This window comes from Cygnus olor, chromosome 3 (assembly GCF_009769625.2).
Source record: "Cygnus olor isolate bCygOlo1 chromosome 3, bCygOlo1.pri.v2, whole genome shotgun sequence".
Lineage (NCBI taxonomy): Eukaryota > Metazoa > Chordata > Aves > Anseriformes > Anatidae > Cygnus > Cygnus olor.
In genome coordinates, this window is record NC_049171.1 from 67,435,783 (window position 1) to 67,455,677 (window position 19,895).

The following is a 19,895-nucleotide window of genomic DNA, read 5'->3' on the forward strand; positions in this document are numbered from 1 at the left end:
TTGAGATGAATACTTGTTTTCTAGCATATTCGGTATTTGCCACTGAAAAATTGTGTCTAAGCTTTGCATGACTCTACACAAGGCAATTGCTGGGGATTATAGTCAGGGCTGCTTTATCTTTTTTAACTATGGAGGAAAGTTTGGAGGGGAAAGAAAAGAATGGAAACAAAAACAAACAAACAAAAGAACCCCAACAATTTAATGCAATAAATTATAGCCACATTTTCTGAAATGTGTGCAGAAACTAAAATCTATATTCTACTTCCCAAGCATGTCTGCAGCAGAACTCTTATGCTGGGAGTAGACTAGAGGGGAACTGGTACAAATAGAGACACCCAGGCTCTGGCATTTTGTTAAAGTTTTTAGCAAGAAAATATCTTTATCCTCAAAGCAAAGGCACTCACACATTTTGAAAAACATTTTTGGCTTTTTTTTTTTTTATGAACCTAATATTTTAATTCTTCTTTTTCTCCCTCAGTGAGAACATATCTCAAACAGATGTATCCAACTCTCTATGTTGTATTTTTTCAAAATGTCAGACCTGAGAAAAGCAAATGTGTAAAAGTGCACTGGGAATTATTGTGCTGTAGTGTAGAATATGGAAGCATAGACAATTGCACTCTAATATACTGAAATAGAAGGTGATATTCTAAAAAAAAATTATATATATATATATCAGGAAAAGATGTTCAATTCTGAATCTTTTTATACTTTCAAACATCACAGAACTTCCTTCAGTTTTTATCATTTGTGGTTACAGAGGTCAAAGATGAAAACATTCCCTCTCATTCCTGCAGAATAATTTATCCTGAGCGGTAGTGGGCTTAGCTAGCACAGGAGCTTGTGCTATATGCTTCTGTGAGACAGCCTCACTTGCTTTGCCTCGGGTTATCACATTGCAAGGGGCAGCACTGGTGCTTCCTGACAAAAAAAAGCACTAGTTTTCCTGACAGGTAGAATTTAACGCTGTGCAAAATCCATTACATAACCTGTCACATATGCTACTGAAAGTGATATTTTAGAAAACTAGTTTTAAATCACCTTGCCTTTAAGTCCACCAATCCTGAGTGCTGAGGCCATGACAGAAAGCAGCCTGGCAGGCATTCCTTTTGTCCCAGGAACGCACCATGGCGTGAGCTTGGGGTGAAGACTTAAATGCTTAGTCCTCAGAAGTGGGCCTCTCAAGGAACCCTGAGCTACTTAAAATAAGAAATTTAAATTCTCAGCATTTGGAAAAACAAGCAGAAGACACTCTAAAAATGAATAGCTTGTCAAGTATTCTTTTCATACTTTCATAAACTGTGTTAATACTTGAGAGGTAAAGCATTTCTTTTCCCTTTAAAGCAAATGAAAGGGATGATCTCTGAAGTTAAAAAATCAGAGAAGTGAATCCTGTCTTTCTAATGGGTATGATATTTAATGGGCTCTCTCTGCTTTGTAATTCAAACGGGCAAGTGTTTTTTCAGGAGTTTTATGGATGCTTCGTTCCTAAGGGCAGGTGGGGGACAGGTGGCTCTGTACGTGCTTGTTTACACAGCTCTCCCAGGGCATCACAGTCTGACCTGCCAACCTCTGAGCTTGCACCCTTCAGTGACACTGTGCCAGATTGTCAGTTTTAGCCTAATAATTCCCAGAAGTCTGCTCTCCCCTTGAGCCGGAACACAAATTTATCTCAGATGTGATTTGGGGCAGGTCCAATCCCAGAGATCCAGAGGCAGTGAGCAGAGAAAGATTTTGACCATTTCCTGCACCTCTCTGTGAAGCAGATGTGAAATGCTACTGTTTGAAAGAAGGGAGCACATTTCATCTACATAAATAATGCCACTAAGTGTGAACATATGACAGATTTGGTTTCAGGTATGCTAACTGCAGCAAACTTCACAATTTTTCCTTTATCTACTTCTAGAGAGCAAGAGGCCATGGCAGGAAATCAAAATGCTAACAGCAAACTGAAAGGACTACAGAAATAAAAATTAGAAAAAGCAGAATTTAATGTAAAATCAACTAAAGAAAGCTTAAAATTAACCTGTTAAATCTCATGTGAAAGCCTGCCTCAGTCACTGTGGAGCCCTGCTCTAGAATGCTAATCTGATCTTGTCTAGTCAGAAAGCAGCCCAGAAATCACTATTTCCAACTCCATCCATCACCTTTTGTCTTCCTATCTTCCCCCTGTCTTCTTCTCAGCCTCCTGCCACCTACCTCTAAAGCCCATTGCTGAAGGTATTGTGGAGCCTTGGACCACACACTGACTCCCGCAGCAGGAATGAGTCTCCACAGGCCATTTGCCACACAGAAGTGGCCTTGGTGCAGGTCATTGCCCCACTGGGACGTGTAAAGTAGATCAAAATCCTGCATTTCTCTAGAATCAAGCAGCAAGCCACACACTGCATATTATTTCTGCCAGTGTCTGCAAAGGGGTTGTCACTAACGTGCTGCTGGGCTACCATGAAATCGTAGTGGAAGCACAAAGATACAAAAGATACCACATGTTCAGCTTATACACATCATTTTAAATGAATTTTTAGCCAAAAGCTCTGGTTTGGAAAAAAAACATACCACCATAAATTCAGTCTAACTCCATGTAAACTGACAGATGTTTCTATTTTCAAAGGTATGAGATAACTTTGTTCCTCCCCACCGTAAAATAGAAGACTAATGTGAGGAATGGAGCAATAGCTCATTCATGCAGCCAGGCTGTTAACTTTGCTCCCAACCTAGTGGTAGAATCTTCATTAACATCAAAAGCAGCACTGTGTTCTCTTGGTCAAGCTTTCAAGATTAGGTCCTTGATATCTTAAACTATGAAGTTCATTTCGTATTGAGAAATAAATGAAAGATCATGTATTTACATATACATACAATTGCAGTAAAAAAAATACAAATAAATAAATAATAAAATACAGTAAAAAATAAATTAATAATGTAGTGACATTTCTACCCATCTGTGATAACACAAGCAGGTTAGAGGATGGTAGAACATAAACATAACATATTAGCAAATTTTTAATAAATGTTTCTGAAGCTTCATAAAGCAAATGCATAGATTCTTATGCGTATAATACTGCTGAGATAAGAAACACCTATCAGTCAAAAAGCAGAGTTTAACTGCAGAAAATAGTCCTGTTTCAAGCAAATGATTCTGCAAAGGAATTGGAATTAAAGAAAAAAAATCAGAACAACAATCCTCCTAAATTGAAGAATAAATACATGTTCAGAGGGGATTTGGGATTACAGAAGGCTTATTCTAATTCAGCCATACATAAGATTCTGACAGTAGCTCCTTAGAAGGAAAAAGCAGACTAAATCTAGTTAACTTTAGAAAATGATGTTGATTCTGTCCTGGCACAGCATGCAGGGTGTATTCAGGGACAGCTGCTCTTGAGGAGACTAGAGGAGGAGAAAGTGAAGGCAGAATCACCTCCACTGGGGTACAGCAGCTTGATGTCTCCTTGGAGGCTGTTTAAGAGATGGATAGCTTCAGAGCATCAGCATCTTGGCTCTCCCTCACCACTCATGCCCGTTTCCCACCTGCCTGTGCCAAAATACTGTTCAGCCTGATGTCTGCAGAATGGTGTCTGAAGGAAGATTCATAATGTCAGGACAGATTTTCTGTCACTAGCACACAGCTTGACTGTTGCTGTGGAAAAAAAGAAAGAAAAAAAAAACACAAAAACAATAAAAACGAGTGCTGAGGATGCCTGAGTCCAGTTTGTGCTACAGTTTCAGTGATCTTCAGTTGTTAGGAGTATGAAGCTTTTGAAATCTCCCCAGATTTTTTGTTTATTATTTTTTTTCCTTATTGAAAATTTGTCAATTATATATTTACACAGGGATGCATTAACTTAGGAGTCTGTGGAAAAACACAGAAATGCAGATGTGAAAGATCAAAATGGGTCAGAGATCAAAATAGAAGCTCAACTAAGGTTTGTTACAGGCGGTGTCATTTTAAAGGAGAAAAAGTGACATTGCAAATACTCAGAGCTTTATCCATCATGCAGTGTAAGAAGGGCTTAAATATTTAAATGCAAAAACAAAGCCAACAAAATCTTACTCAAATTAAACACATTCGCTGCATCTATATTAGCAAACTAAACAGGTCCAGGGGCCAATATGGGCTCAAGCAATCAGTCATACTGTTAAATTGTTAGCAGTTGGTACCTCCCTGTCAGTTTTGGCACAGTTTCAGACAGTGACCTATTGCATGTGCAGAACCCACCCCTGTTTTGGATATGGTATTTATGGATTTGAGCTGTGGGCTGTCCGTAAGCCTCAGCGCCAGAGAACTCTCCCAACCCCTGCAAGAATAAATGCAGCCTGCAGTTCTGAGCTGAAAGGGGAAAAATATTAGGCTACTTAAATCTGTTAGAAGCAAAATTTCCATCTTATGATGGCTTATTTTTTAACCATGTATCATTTCAAATCGGTTTAAAATGTCAGTTAAAACAGGAATAAATGCCTAGTGCTTTTAAGAGAAAAAATGAGAAAAAGTATCATGGAAATGAGTCTGCACCTCTAGTAGATAACACTTATGTGATGGAGATCCTCGCACTTGAAAGTGGGTCAGATATTCATTATGGGAGGCAGAAAGGCAAAGAAGATGAGAATCTTGTCTAGTCACTCTTAATAATTTCATAGCACACTTATTGGTCTAGATGGTAATTCTGGCTCTTCCAAAGTAGCTGATTTAGGCCTGATACTGGCAGATACTGAGCAACCATTATGGAGCAATGGATATTCCTTTTGCTCTTTACAGTCCCTTTTGGTATTCGTTGAAAGTGCTTGTCAGCTCAGCAACTTGTTTAACAATATCTGGAACCCAGAAGTTGGCATCCATCATAACAGAAGCTTGTCTGTATTAAATACAGACTGGCATGACAGTTGTAATTCCAGCTTGTTAGGTGGACAAATGTTAAGTGGAAGATCCCCATCATATACGATTGTAGTGTGGATAAGCGTAAACTAGTTTGGCCCATGTTAATTTCATAAATAAAATAATCTATTCATAAACATCATGGTAGGTATTACACTTTACAAATGCATAAAGCCCTTCATAATTGAAGAATTTTAAAACACTTTATGAAAAATTATGAATTTAGTATGAATGCTGCAATTCACCTTCTTCCATTTAGAAACAGGCACTAAATCTACAGAAGCAAAGGAGCGACCCTAGTCAGAGTGAATTCTTTACTGCTGCTGCTATCTTCATCCCTTTAAACCAAGAATAATCAAAAACACTATGGAAATCGAGACTAGACTCATTTATCTGAATAAACTGAGACCATTAGGCTTGCTTACTAATGAATTGGAGGGCTTTTATTCATCCAGTTACCCTCACATAATTTCTATTTCTTTGAACACTAGACAACTGCCACTTTTAATTGTGTCAAGTATATGAAGGAATTGCTTGCAAAATAGCTGTAGCCAGGAGTAAGGACACTACAGATTGTCTAGTAATTAGACGTATCCATTGTACAAAACAGGATATGAATGGTAATCTTATTCGGAAGGAAGGAATGAAGTTGACAGCCAGACTAGTGAGCTGTTGGGTGACCTGACAAGAGAAATACACCCTTAAGTTGAATCTTGCCTAAAGCAGAAACCAACCCTACTGTAACAAAACAAAGCCAGAGTAATTATATTAAGAATCAGTGGCAAGGGAACTTAGTCAAATTGCATCAATGGATTTCTTATGTATACAAACGTTACATTCCGTATGTGAGACCAAAAATGTCAATAATTTATCCTAGAGGAGACTCAAAGTTCCCAAAAGATGTAATAGCTTCTGGTGTGGCTATCATTATGTAAAAGTAATATAATCTCCTTGCAGTAGAATCCATCAGAAAACATATTTTTCTTAAAGATTTTAAGAAGAACAAAATACTTCTGAGAAAAAAAAGGAGAGTTTAGGAAGTCACCATTTTTTTCTTCTTTTGCACAGTCGCAACTTTTGTTCAGTACTAGTCTAACTTTGAGGAAGATACTGTCCTTTATTTCAGAAGTTCAAGTACAATGCACACTGGTAGTTTCCATCTGCCTCTGGATGCCTGCTGAGATGCAATATCTGTAGCTAGGTAGATTAAATCAGTCACACAAGAAGAGAGGAGAAAAGCAAGTTCAGCAAGCCTTGGCTTTCTGAAAGACTGTCCATAAAAAGGACAAGACTGCTTTCAGATACTCTTTAGCCTGAATTTACTGTCATTGACCTTGGGAATATCTCCCTCTTTCACTGAGAAAAAAATATATATATATTCTGAAATGTAAATATTTTTACTCTTTTTTTATCAGTGTGTGCAAAGACCTGAAGGGAAGGTGCAATGAAGACAGAGCCAGGCTCTTTTCAGTGTTGCCCAGACCCAGAACAAGAGGGTTCATAACAAGAAATGGACACAAGAGGTTCCCTCTGAACATCAGGCAGCACTTCTGTACTGTGCAGGTGACCAAGCACTGGCACAGGTTGCCCAGAGAGGTTGTGGGGTTGTGGGGCTCTTTGTAGCTCTTCAGATGCCACCTGGACATGGTGCTGGGCAGCCTTCTCTGGGTGTCCCTGCTTGAGTTGGGCTTGGACTAGACGGCCTCCAGAGATCCCTGCCAACCTCAGCCATGATGTGGTTCTGTGATTCTGTGTTTGACTGGGGAAAGACTAAACTCAGATCTTGAATGTTTGCAAAACTTTTGTTGTTGTGGATATATTTGTGGGTATCTTAGGAATATGCCTCTTCTGTCAGGAGTTTTTGCAGCAGGTTAGCTTCTCCTCTATCAAACTGCTTCTGAACATTTTCCACAAGAAGAAAGAGTTGGTTGAAAAATTGCATCAAAGATCAAACTGCAAATATCAATCTTTGTCAGAAGACATATCAACACCTGAATTTTTAATTCTACAAGGCCTTGCTTTCAAATTCTTTGTGGGCTCCAATAGGAAAATGCAGAGTTTGGACAAATTTGAAAGCTTTGTCTGCCGAATTTATACTGATTTCTACTTTCATGGAAAATACAGCAGGATGATACAGCTCATGGCTTTAAAAAGAGACTGTTAGTTCAACTGTCCCTTATGAACAGAAAAAGTTATCAGATTTTAGATCTGTTACATTTTAAATTATTAAATATACTGGAAAGGGAATAAAGTGGAGCGCTGTAGATTTGCTCAAACCTTTTTAGGTACTGATTTTACTGAGCCGTTATGACTTTAGCTTAGCATTCATTTTTCATAAGGATGATTTACCTTCACAGTGGCATGTGGGATGCAATTTATATTGTATCCTTATATAATGACCTTATATAATGATCTTACATAAACTCTAAAATCTTGTCCAAGACTTCCCATTAACAAAGAGATGATTATACTCTCAAGCAGTAGATCACTTGGTTTCAATTCCGCTTTTACTCAAGCTAAGGAGTAGCACAGCAAAGGTAAGAGCATCAGAACAGAGCTAGATGCCTTAACTGACCAGACCTTAATAGACTGAGATGATGCAGATAACTGAAACGTTAATTTTTACTGATCTCTTTTTTCTTTTATGGTTTGTAGTTGCATCTGTAATGACTTTGACCAATTACCCTGAATCCAGCACAGTATTAAGGAAGCACTGCTATTGAAAAGCCTGCTCTCCCCCACCTTCAAAGCACGCCAGAAACATACAATCTCAGATAAACTGAGAAATTTCTTATTTTTCAGGGGGAAGTTCATGCTTCTGAATTAAAATAGGGTTGGCCTTATGATAATCCTTTTAAGAAAAGCATTCACACACCTTAGTTCAAAATTTCATGAGGAAGAAAGGTAGGACTCCCCTCCTCTTCATCTACAGTGTTTTAAGTGTATTTCATTCTAAACTCTCAAATTTCTTGCAGAACTAGCAGCTAGCTCTTCACACAGAAAAGTGCAAAGAGCACTTCAAAAGCAGCATGAACAAAGACAGGTTAATTGTCAGCAATTCCTTAGTCACGTCTGGATTGCTGCTGCATTGTAGGTATTAGAAATACTGCAGCAAACAGGCCAAGATACTTGTGTGTAGGCACAAAATTTTTTGGCCACAGATCATCAAAGAATCATAGAATGCTTTGGGTTGGAAGGGACCTTAAAGACCATCTCGTTCCAATCCCCCTGCCATGGGCAGGGACACCTCCCAGTAGACCAGGTTGCTCAAAGCCCCATCCAGCCTGGCCTTGAACACCTCCAGGGACAGGGCATACACAGCTTCTCTGGGCAATCTGTTCCACCCGCATAGTAAATAATTTCTTCCTAACATCTAATCTAAACCTACCCTTTTATACTTTAAAACCATTACTCCTTGTCCTGTCACTACACTCCCTGACAGAGTTCTTCTTCTGCTTTCTTGTAGGCCCCCTTTAGGTATTGGAAGGATGCAGATAACTCTTCACTCCTGTCTTCACACACTTCACAGCCACTTGTCTAGGAATCTCATGACTGATTTAGGGAAGCAAGGATACTTCAAAATAACACACAAAACAAATGCAGTTTTTGTTGTGTTTTGGGATTTTGATTCTTTCAGGCATTGCTCTTCAAACCTCTCAATAATGCTTAGCACAAACATGACTCTAATGGAAGGTGAAAAAGTATTAGCAGGACTCTGAGAGATAAACTAGTAGGCTCCAGGTATCATGAAATTAAGAGTTACAGCTTTTGGATTTTCTTGTTAACTGCTTTCTTATTAGAAAATCTCTTTTCTAATTATCAGAGAGATTACTGGGGGAAAAAAATCTGCTACGACAATGTAACTTTTTAAAGAGCTTTTTAAAGTCAAGCACTTTAATAAATCTAAACACAATAATTCATTTAAATGTATTTTTGATTATATTAGCTGGAAATAAATATAAATGACTAGTTTGTTGTTAGTAACTAGCAGTTTGTCATAGTAACTAGCACCTACTAGCAGTGAATGAAACCAAAACTACAGATTATTTTACTGTATAATTGAAGAAAAATGATTTTAAGAGTATCAAAACAAATTATGAAATTTCATGAATCTGAAACTTACTTTTTCAAAAATGCTGTTTTGTGGAAAATGAAGTGTTTAAAATCCAATTCAGAAGTAAATTATCTTCAACTGTCAATTTGTACCCAATACAAACTCAGTTTCAGTCAGCTGTATTCCCTACCACACCACAGTACAAAGGGCTGTGAAACAACTTCTGTATCCATTAGTGAAAATCTGACCAGAAAATTTCCACCTTGAGTTTCCCATTGGCCCCCAGGATTTACGGTATGCCGAAAGATGCATATGGGAGCCAGAAGTCTGCCTGCCTTTACTATTACTGGATCTTGAGCAGGCACTAAGCTTTTTAGTTGAAAACTCATTCACAGCACACACAAGTGCCCAACTGTCTGTTACATACCGTATCTCAGCTGTATGCTCTTCAAACAAAGAGATGGAAAAAGAGGAAACATCTGAAGTACACCACACTACAACATACCAATCTGAATCAAACAGAAAAAATACCACCAAGAAAAATTGGAAAGGGAGAAATTTAATGTGTTCTAGCCATTGGAAGAAAGAAAGTGTCTGTTTTATCATCTGGTTCATTTTTATTTTACCTTTTGTGACCTATGAGAAGGAAAAAAAAAAAGAAAAAAAAAAAAAGCCAGTTATCAGTTATCACCTAGTTTTCATTGTGGCTTTTATGGTTACAGGTCAGAATGTTGCAATCATGGTGCAAGCTGAACTAAACTGAACACATGAACTTGGAAGTTTGTGACTGCACATTCCTTTCCCTCACTGAAGCTTTGAAATATTAGAGTTTTTATAGCTGCAATATAAAATCTCCAGGATGAGAGAACCTTTGAACCTTGCAAATACTTGTTTTATTTAAAAACAAAACTAAACAAAATTATTGCTTTTTTTTTTTTTTTTCTTATATGAGGTAAGCTTGCAGAATCGGACCTCAAGTTCTCTTTGCAAACACTTTTTTTTCACTCTAAAATAGCTGAGTCCAAGGTAGAGTGTAGGTTTGTTTTGATTATTATTATTCTATTTTTTTAAGAAACAATTTGTATCATACATATCTCTTGCGCCATCTTTTCATTTAAGGCAAATGTAACTCTGGCACTCAGGAAACTTAGCACCACAGGTACCTGGACTTTTTGAAAGGAGTTTATAGTTTCAGTGGACACTGCCAAGTAGGCTGATTATAGCCTTATGGTAATTGTTGGCTTTTCCCCAACAGGCTTCTTTCCTGTGGCAGTCTACTAAACACAATCTCCCTCATTTAGTTTAAAGCATGAGACAATTCAAGGCCTCAAAGAAGGATGTAGCTATTTTTCTCTAAGATCCTAACATGTATTCAACATAAAATTTTACATCCTACATTTCTTCACTGAATTCAATGAAGATCTGTAAATTTTATTTCATTAAAGAACTAGGAAGGACACTAATTCTAAAATAAATTCCTTCACATTTTTTTTTTCTGCTTTACCTTTCGACAAAGATGATCGTGTTCTGCTGCCTCAGTTAAGACCTGTAATCATTCTGTAAATGATTCCCAAGGCTCTTGACCACCGCTTCCACTTCAGTTTCTTGCAGACAATCAATGTATATATATATATTGAAATAACAAATAAGCACTTTTAACTGATTTGTGTCTTTCTGTGGGCTAGATGTACATCACTTATGCTGGCTTTGTCACCAGGGTTTTTTTCTCTGGAGCCTCTGCTTCAGAATTCATTTAGTGCTACTAATTTGGCTGAAGGTTGCTCTGCATTTCTATGCTTTGCATATATTGGTATTACAACAACCTAAATGCTTTAGCCTGTCTTGCAATTCTTACTGACAAGGATATAAATTCTCAGAGGTCAGAGATAAGAGACCATAACACATGGCTTTTATGTCTCATGCATCCCCTATGAAAATATCTAGTGGAGGGCATCACTTCTTGACAAAAATCATTACTCTAGTTCAAGTGTTTCTCAAACTAATTATTCTAAATTTTTTCACTTACTGTATCAAAAATCAACCCTTCCTAACTTTTTCTCAGCTCTCATCTTTTTCTCTGCTACCAAAAAAAAAAAAAAGCTCTTTTAAAAATCCTTTTGACAAATACCTATTTTTGCAACATTAAATGGGAGATAGAAGATAGCATTACTGACTAGGCTCTGCCTAAATTATGAGGTTAACATAGCTTTATTGTTCTTTACAAACGGATCACAAATATATTGCAGCTATTTTTCATTATTTTTGATTTATTCAATATAGTAAAATCATCATACTCCTCTGGTCATAAACACAGCCCTGCATAGTTTTCACTGCCTTCAAGCTTCACTATTCCATCTGTCAGAAGAAAAGAGTTGTCAGAAGATAATTTTACCCTTTGTTTCATGAAGAAATTAAAGGGTGCCAGTATAGTTGTCTGTTTTAGTGCCATACAGCATCACGAGACCACATCCATCTTTGACTTCTACCAGAGCCTGCCTCAGCAGCTGAACAAAGCTGTGCAAATATGCTGATTTTTCAATGACTGACTGTTGAATTAAACTTTTGAAAAAAGTCTGATCAGATTGATGCACAATCAAAAATGGCAGGAGATACCAGCATGCACTTTTTCTGCATCCAAATTAAACCCAGGAAAAATATATTTCTGTTCATATGGCATGTTTTACATCAGACATTTATTAAAAAATAAATAAAAATAAAATGAAGGAATCAAAGAGCTTGGAGACAGGAAGGGGCACTAACATTTTATACTGAAGAGTGAAGGTATTTAGCCAGCTGGGCAGAGATCTAGGATTACTGCCCATCTTTGTCTCAGAGTACTCAAAAACACATTTTCCTCTTTTCAGGAAAATTCAGTGATCATATGTTCTTGTTTTCAGGCTCTCCCCTCAATGGTATAAAAATATTGTACTTCATATAAAATATAATTATTCATTATGCAATGTTTTGCCATTAAGAGTCTCTTATTTCCACCTCATATAACCTCTTATTTTTACCAAGTGGAATAATTTCAGCAGAACATCTTGAAAGACCCCACAGCAGTCCCACAGTGAGGGTGTTTCAAACCATTCAATGAATCTACTAACCTCCTGGTTTAGCAAAGGGCTTCTCCTCCTCCAGATCACCCTGAAAAAAAATATTTAATGGCTGAATCTGTTTGGCAAATTTGACCTGAGTTTCTCAACATTTTCAGGTAAAGGGCCACATTATATTGTCTGCCAGTGGAATTTTGAAATCCCAAATATATCTTGATCTCATTCTTTTTTCTTTTTCTTTTCTTTTCTTTTCTTTTCTTTTCTTTTCTTTTCTTTTCTTTTCTTTTCTTTTCTTTTCTTTTCTTTTCTTTTCTTTTCCTTTCCTTTCCTTTCCTTTCCTTTCCTTTCCTTTTCTTTTCTTCTTTTCTTTTCTTTTCTTTTCTTTTCTTTTCTTTTCTTTTCTTTTCTTTTCTTTTCTTTTCTTTTCTTTTCTTTTATTTTTTTCTTTTTTTTTATTTTTTATTCTTTTTTCTTTTTTTCTTTTTTTCTTTTTTCTTTTCTTTTCTTTTCTTTTCTTTTCTTTTTTCTTTTCTTTTTTCTTTTCTTTTTCTCTTTTCTTTCTTTTCTTTTTTCTTTTTTTTTCTTTTCTTTTCTTTTCTTCTTTCCTTTCCTTTCCTTTCCTTTCCTTTCCTTTCCTTTCCTTTCCTTTCCTTTTCTTTCCTTTTCTTTTCTTTTCTTTTCTTTTCTTTTCTCTTTTCTTTCCTTTCCTTTCCTTTCCTTTCCTTTCCTTTCCTTTCCTTTCCTTTCCTTTCCTTTCCTTTCCTTTCCTTTTCCTTTCCTTTCCTTTCCTTTCCTTTCCTTTCCTTTCCTTTCCTTTCCTTTCCCTTTCCTTTCCCTTCCCTTCCTTTCCCTTCCTTTCCCTTCCTTTCCCTTCCTTTCCTTTCCTTTCCTTTCCTTTCCTTTCCTTTCCTTTCCTTTCCTTTCCTTTCCTTTCCTTTCCTTTCCTTTCCTTTCCTTTCCTTTCCTTTCCTTTCCTTTCCTTTCCTTTCCTTTCCTTTCCTTTCCTTTCCTTTCCTTTCCTTTCAAGAAAAAAAAAAAAAAATTTCATTTAATCTACACCTACTAAATCACTATTATTTAAGTTATGTGATCCTCCACATAGTTTGCTTAAACTGGAAGCTGGATTCAAGCGTCAAAACAATCCTTCCTGGGTCTTGCACCTAAGACCTAAAAATATTTTGTCTTTTGATTCAATGATAACAAAATTTCCTAGGAGTAGGATAGGTGAAAAGTAGTGTCAGCAAGCTATACTCTTTCAGAGGGTAAACCTGTGAAAGAAACATGTCAGAACATTCATCTGTTATCCAGAGGCCCTGAAATGAATATTGATTTTTACCTGGAAACCAAATTCTGCCTTTAGATTATATGTGTGCAACTGACTTATGTGGCCTTTTGGCTGAAGTAAAAAATGCAGTTGTGTTACAGCAGTGGCTAAAAGGATTGTGGCCCTACTGCATTACACACACAGATTCAGGCCAAAATACAGTCATCAGCAATGAAGTAGAAATTGAGCACTGATCTCCTGAATGGCAACCCAATAGCCTACCAAATAAGTGTACAATGTCCCCGTTTGATTTCTACTCCTTATCTTCATGGCAACACAATAAATGCCACTAAGAGGACAGGCTTTAATTGTCAGTCTTCAATGCCAGATATAATTGCAAAATACTGGGATGATATACTGCATATGATGCATATAACCCAGAAAATACCTGAGTAAATAGTAACTAGTGGTAGCCATGCACTGGCAGAGTATTGGTCTTAGCACCTGTCACCATGGCAATTTTCTTGCCATAACAGTAATTTCATTGATTCACCAGATTTAGGCTACTGGTATATAAGGATCTGATGTTTGGGAAACAGTGAAGACTACTCATGTACATATACATGTATATATGTATATATACATAGAATGAAAGATTAGGTCCAAGCTCTAACTAATTTTCAGTTTCTTAGTGGCAGTATAGGTGAGTGCAGCAGCAGAGAAATTAACCAGCTTTTTAAAAAGGCTAAAACCATTGGCAGGAAACACCTTGAAGGACAGGCAGTGAGGTCCTTGCTCTTAAATGACTCCAACTCTCTTGATGATTCTATCCAATTAGCTTGCCTTTTTTACCTCACCGTGCACCAGTGGGCTGCAATATATTTTTATTAAAGTAATTACTCAACAGAACAACTATTTAATTTCTGAACATGGATATTAACAGGTGATTAATAGTAGCTAAATAAATAAATGTTGGTCTTCTGAATCACAGTATTTTCTCCAAAAACACATCAGCTAGGAACCCAGACCAGTTTAACCTTGTATATGGTAATATTTTCAATTTGTATACATCTTCATGTAATCCCTGGACATTAACATTTTTACTTATAAGGTTCCTGAAGTAGCAAAATAGAATTGTACTGACTTCAAATATAAATTACTCATAATAATACTGTTGCAGTAGTTAAAGTAACTATTACTTTTATAAGTGTCAAGAACCCAAGATATATTTGAAAGCAACATCAAGGTCAAGTACTTGGGCTTACTGAAGTACTTATACTTATTTATACTTATAAATAAAGTCAGCACAAATATGGGTAGAACAAACCTTCCAAAAGAACAGAAAACAAGCCACTGCTTGTGCTTTGCACTTAACTCTTCCATTAGGCAGCCCAAACTCTCTCTTTTTAATCCCTTAGTAGTTTTGTTGCAGTTTTATTATAGATAATTTGTGTCTCTAAATTTTAAAGATCTCTGTTGGATATATTCTAACTAATACATAATAATGGGTGCCATATATGTTAATTTCTATCAGATGTCTCCCTAGAACACCTCTCTTTTATTTAACTACTTTTTATTTTTTTTATAAGGCTTCTCAGCAATTTCCTTTTTCTCAGAGCCTTAAATATGTAAGGCCATTTGTTGATCATCCTGTTGCTTTTAGTTAGTTTAGTTTTACACTAAATAATTCTTCTGCCATAATCAGCTAGCTTCCATGATGGAGTAGTGTATGAAGGATACGCTTGAATTCCACAGAGAAATGTGAGCAGATAGGGTATTTTCAAATGAAGATAGCGACTTAGCAAATAACAATGTAGTGTTGTCATTTTGATGTAAAAGGTAGCAGTCTGTTATTGTGATCAGTGTTATTTAAAGACTGCTTTTAAATTAGCTTTACAGTCACAAATGTGTAAATATTTAATATATTTTTTTCTAACTTAACACGAACCAGTTCCTTGACTGAAAACAGAACATGTCTGAATTGAATGTACTTCTGTATAAAAATGATGGTTTCTTTCACAGGAAAAACATAGCAAAAATAATGTATCCGATGGAACTCCAGTCTTGACAGATGTAGATAAATAAAAGTTGAAATGTAGAGCTAGTTGTTGTCACTAGAAACATAATGTAGAATTTAGGCCAAGATATATTATAAATTTAGCATAGTTTTGAATACAGTACCCAAACTTGAGAAATTGGTCCAACCACATCTAACACCTCTTTTAGAGTCTTCCCTGTTTTGTAGTGCTGACTAACTTCAGCCATTGAACTTCAGCTATGACTGCTGAGATGAAGGAATCAGGGCCAAGTGTGCCCTTCACACTATCACACTGGTATAAATACCAGAAAACTGTACGTTGCATTCTGGGCCCACAATCCAAACTTTTTACCAACATGTAGTCTTGCAGAAAATCAAAATGCATAGGGCCTATCCATTACTCCTCTGACAAAAACGTGCAATGAGGTCAACATGGATTTCTCGTCCATTTCTCTATTTCTCTTTCTTATTCCCTACTCACTACTTGTATTCCCCTTTCATCAACCCATATTGGTTTTCTCAAGTTCAGCACAGATTTTGCATGAGCACAACCATCAATATCTGACCCCAGACATCAAATTAAAGTAGCAGGGCAGATTAGCTGCTCTCAGATCAGTCACCTTCCACTTCCAGTAAGACTCTGCATCCAAACCTTGCAATAAGTCTACTGTCCAATAAGTAAATTATCTCAGTATGGTTTAGCTACTGCTCGTGTGATAGAAGAAATAAAAGGGCAGCCTTTTTTTGAAGGACTCAGGTGAACACCCTGCTGCATTCCCAGCTGACGCAAGCTGTTTACTGCTTCTGCTGTGTCACACTCCCATGGCCCAAAGGACAGTCAGTTCTCTGAACCCAGCGGAGAACACGAATGAATGCTGTTCTAGTGGAGGACTGCAAAGGCAGGGAGGGAGAGCAGCTTTGTGCCTCCCCTGCTTCTCCTTCGCCCTCACTTTGTGCTCCAACCAGATGCAAAGTAAACCCTAAGCAGTTACATGTGCGGACTTAAAGATTACAAGACAGAAAGTGGATGGTCCCTTTTTTTTCTCCTTCTATATATGGAACTCCCATCGGTTTTCATGGGTGCTCCCTCTATAGACTGACAAGCAACAGGTCAGAGGAGATGGAAGGGCTTTTTACCTGCCAACCCCAGAGTTCAGGATGTGTTGTTTCTCCTGCAGCAGTTGATGACACCCTAACACCTTAGCAGCACTGGAGCTGCATTCCTACGCTGTAACAGGGAAAGCAGGATCAAGGGCCTGAACTAAGGTCTTGGCAGGTAAGTGAAGGAGCAACCAGTATCAAACAGCTTTGTTTGAAAGTGTACGTCTTTGTAATGTTTAAGTCTTAATATGTGCTCTGCTTTACATGCAAGTTTAAACTGCCAATTTTCAGAAGAGTAGTTGAGATCCCCAATTCACTCTGCCAAATGCCTGAAAACATGTTGATGAAACTCATCAATGCAGAAGGGCTAGGAAGAAAGGTTATTTGTGCTAAAAATGTCTCAAAGTTGGGATTTCTTCTTAGAACTGAGTGGAAGTTACTACAGTTGCGGGGGGGGGGGGGGGGGGGAGGGGACACTTATGTTATCAACGTATTTTTGCATATCTCCACTTGGAATGATTGAGAGCATCATTGTATGATGAATACTAAATATTCAAAATATGAGTTTTGTTGGGACTAAGAGGGGAGAATTTTTTGCTTGGTTGCTTGTTTTCCCTCAGTTGAATATGCGGGGAACACCCACTGAAGGAAAATCTCCATTTTCTCTGTTTTACTTCTTAAGCTTAATTATTGGAACCAGCTTTCTAATATGAATACTGATGTTATTCAAAATGCACTTTATTTCAGTAGTTTTCAGGGACTGTGTTTTTGCTGGCAATACCATGGTCCAGAACACTCATAGAGAGCACACACAGGGGAAGCCACTACCACTGAACCAAATCCAATTAAAAAGACATTTACAGAAAAGTAAGTGATGCAAGTTACCAGCTTGAAAGAGAAGCCAAAAATTAAAATAATAATAATAATAATAATGATAATAAATATAATTTAACTAGGTCTTTACCTAAAGGAAGTTTTTATTTTCATTGCTTCTAGTAACATAACTTTAATGGAGGCCTTTCTGTTTAGAGGCCAGTAACTTTAACTTTCATTCCAAAAAAAGAAATTTGAATTAGAGGAAGAAATCATAAGGAGTAGCCACATGTTAAGATCTGTATCCAAGCCATCTACTGCCACTATATCCTGGAGAGAAAAAGGGGGATGTTCATAAAGAATGAACAACCATCCAGAGCTGGTGGGGCACCAATCCCTGATCGGTGTCTGATTCAGATATTCTTATCCTCCCTATCCTTATTGTTACTAATATTATCCAAAATTTCCTAAGTGAAATTACTCCAACAGTGATCTCTAAGTTCTTCTCAATTTTTCAGTGGATAAACTGTCAGCTTGTAAATAAATAAATAAATAAAAATCACATATGTTAATACCAACTGTTAATTAACATTCATCATTATTACAGGAAAAAAAAATGTTATAAAAAATTTCTCTCCAAATGTAAATTTTGATTTGGGTGTAAATTTTAGGGGCAAGAGTGAAAAATGACACTTTACATATATTTATATCTTTTGAAAGTTTGCGTTTCTGTAGTCATTCTTTTAAATTAACTTTCTCTAGACAAAATAAAGTGTTGTACTACATTGCAGCCTCACTGTTAGGAATGAAGATAGAGGAGACAATGCAGGAAGACCAACACATACGACCAAAATGGAGAGCATCCAAGTCATAGAAGAATGGTAAGTTGGTCAAACCGTTGTCCAGTAAATGTTTTTTAATTTGCCTGTAACTAACTTGTTTTGGTTTTGTAGGCTTTTGAAATATTCTTTTAATGACTTTTCCTCCTAAAATTTCTAGACAAAAGGAAGCAAAATGAGGCCTGATATGAAATGCCAACAGGGACATTCAGGCTTACTTACAGTTTCACATTTGTTGGTAAAGAATGATGGGAAGAAATGGGAGGTGCAAGAATGGTTCCACTGATCTATGGGACTCTATAGGAAGTGTATGCTATTTGTGGGATCATTTTCTTCTGCTTACCCAAACAAGAAGAAAAACTGACTTGGGCAAAAGTGTACTTTATAGTCAGATTTTTAACATGGCTACTTTTTGTAGAACAGCTTGGACTATGGTTTCATCTGAATTAACCAAGGAAACACATACTCTGAAAGCTGGGCAAATTAAAAGTCTGAGCTTCTGTTTCTGTCTGAAGGTTGGGCCTGTATTTATTCTGTTGGGAAATATGCTAAACTATCAGTGGTCTTGACTTCTCTAATCCCATAAAAAGTAAATTAAAATTTAACTCTAACTTAACTCTAACTCTATGATCGATTTTAAAAGCAATCCAATCACCTCAGCCTATCCATTTCTACTCACAGTCATTTTTGAGAGGTCAAAATCAAAAATTTCCACAAGATATAAGTAGTATAGACTTTTTTTTGTTGTTGTTCTTACTGACAAAGAACATCTAGTGAACTGATTTGACAGATCTTTTTTAGGTTTATAGGAGTACGGTTTAACTATTTATTTCCTTCAGTTATATTATGCTGAGCACCCCAGAATTCAAGTTACTTGCAAAGAACTTACAGGAGCTCTCCATCACAACATATCTATGGTACTTTGTGACATTTCCATCTAGGATTATATGTTTCATAGGCTTTAACACTCAGCCTTGTAGCTTTGCCATGCAAAGGAAGAACAGAGTTTAGTCAGGGAGCTCAGCCTGCATGGCTGAGATCCTGTTCTCAACGTCATTGTCTGTGGTAGGCAGAGGGACAGGAAGCCTGAAAGGTCTGTCAGAGGAATATTAACAGAAAGTAAGGACGTGGCTTCACAAGACAAAGATGTGGTTAATTCAAAGCTGTGACTTAACAGCTCCTTGCCTTTTGGGAGGAGGAGGTTTGCCACCCATGACATATCTCTGCTCCCTCCTCTTTTGCCTCCAGTTCTGCTCCCCCACCACAAACTACACTGAATTGGTATTCATCTGAGGTTCTTCAACTCAAGGAAAATGTGCAGAGGTAGCAGGTAAAGAGATTACTTAGTTAAATATTAATTCCACATTTTTTTTAATTCAGCTCAACCATGATATAAAACTGCATCCTACATAACTTAAGATCCTTCTGTAATCCAATGGAGATCAATAACTCCAGACCATACTCAGAGCACCTGAATTTAGGCCATGGCAAAACCTACATTTTTGCATCCACTGCTAGTGAAACTTATGTCAGGTAACATCCGTCAGCTAAGGTTAGTATCTTAGTTTGTCTGAACTTGTCAAATTTACAGGACAAGGTACTCGGTGAATCAAACTTCATTGCATGAGCTCATTAGGTAAAAAACAAACGATCTCAGTAGCCTTTTAAGAGACTAACTTATTAAGATTCTGATTCACAACTTCATTTATTCATGAATTCATTAATTCACAAATTCACCAACTTTGCAAGTTCATCAACTCATGCATGACTGAGCAAAATAGTTACTTGGCTGATGGGGAGGGTGCTCACCTTTCCTGCTTCTTCCTAGGCACATCCTAGTCTTAGCAGTTCAGTTGCTGACAG

At 37.0% G+C, this 19,895-nt stretch overlaps 1 protein-coding gene across 3 annotated transcripts in view; it reads left to right on the top strand.

Moving 5' to 3' along the window:
- Positions 1-19,895, top strand: part of RGS17 (regulator of G protein signaling 17) — a 74,531-nt gene that overhangs the window by 48,898 nt on the left and 5,738 nt on the right. For 2 of the 3 annotated variants that reach the window (XM_040551364.1, XM_040551365.1), the window contains exon 3: positions 17,985-18,074. In XM_040551364.1, the coding sequence (XP_040407298.1) occupies positions 17,985-18,074 (90 nt within the window). The remainder of the gene's footprint in view (positions 1-17,984; positions 18,075-19,895) is intronic. The other variant, XM_040551366.1, reaches the window with a different exon arrangement.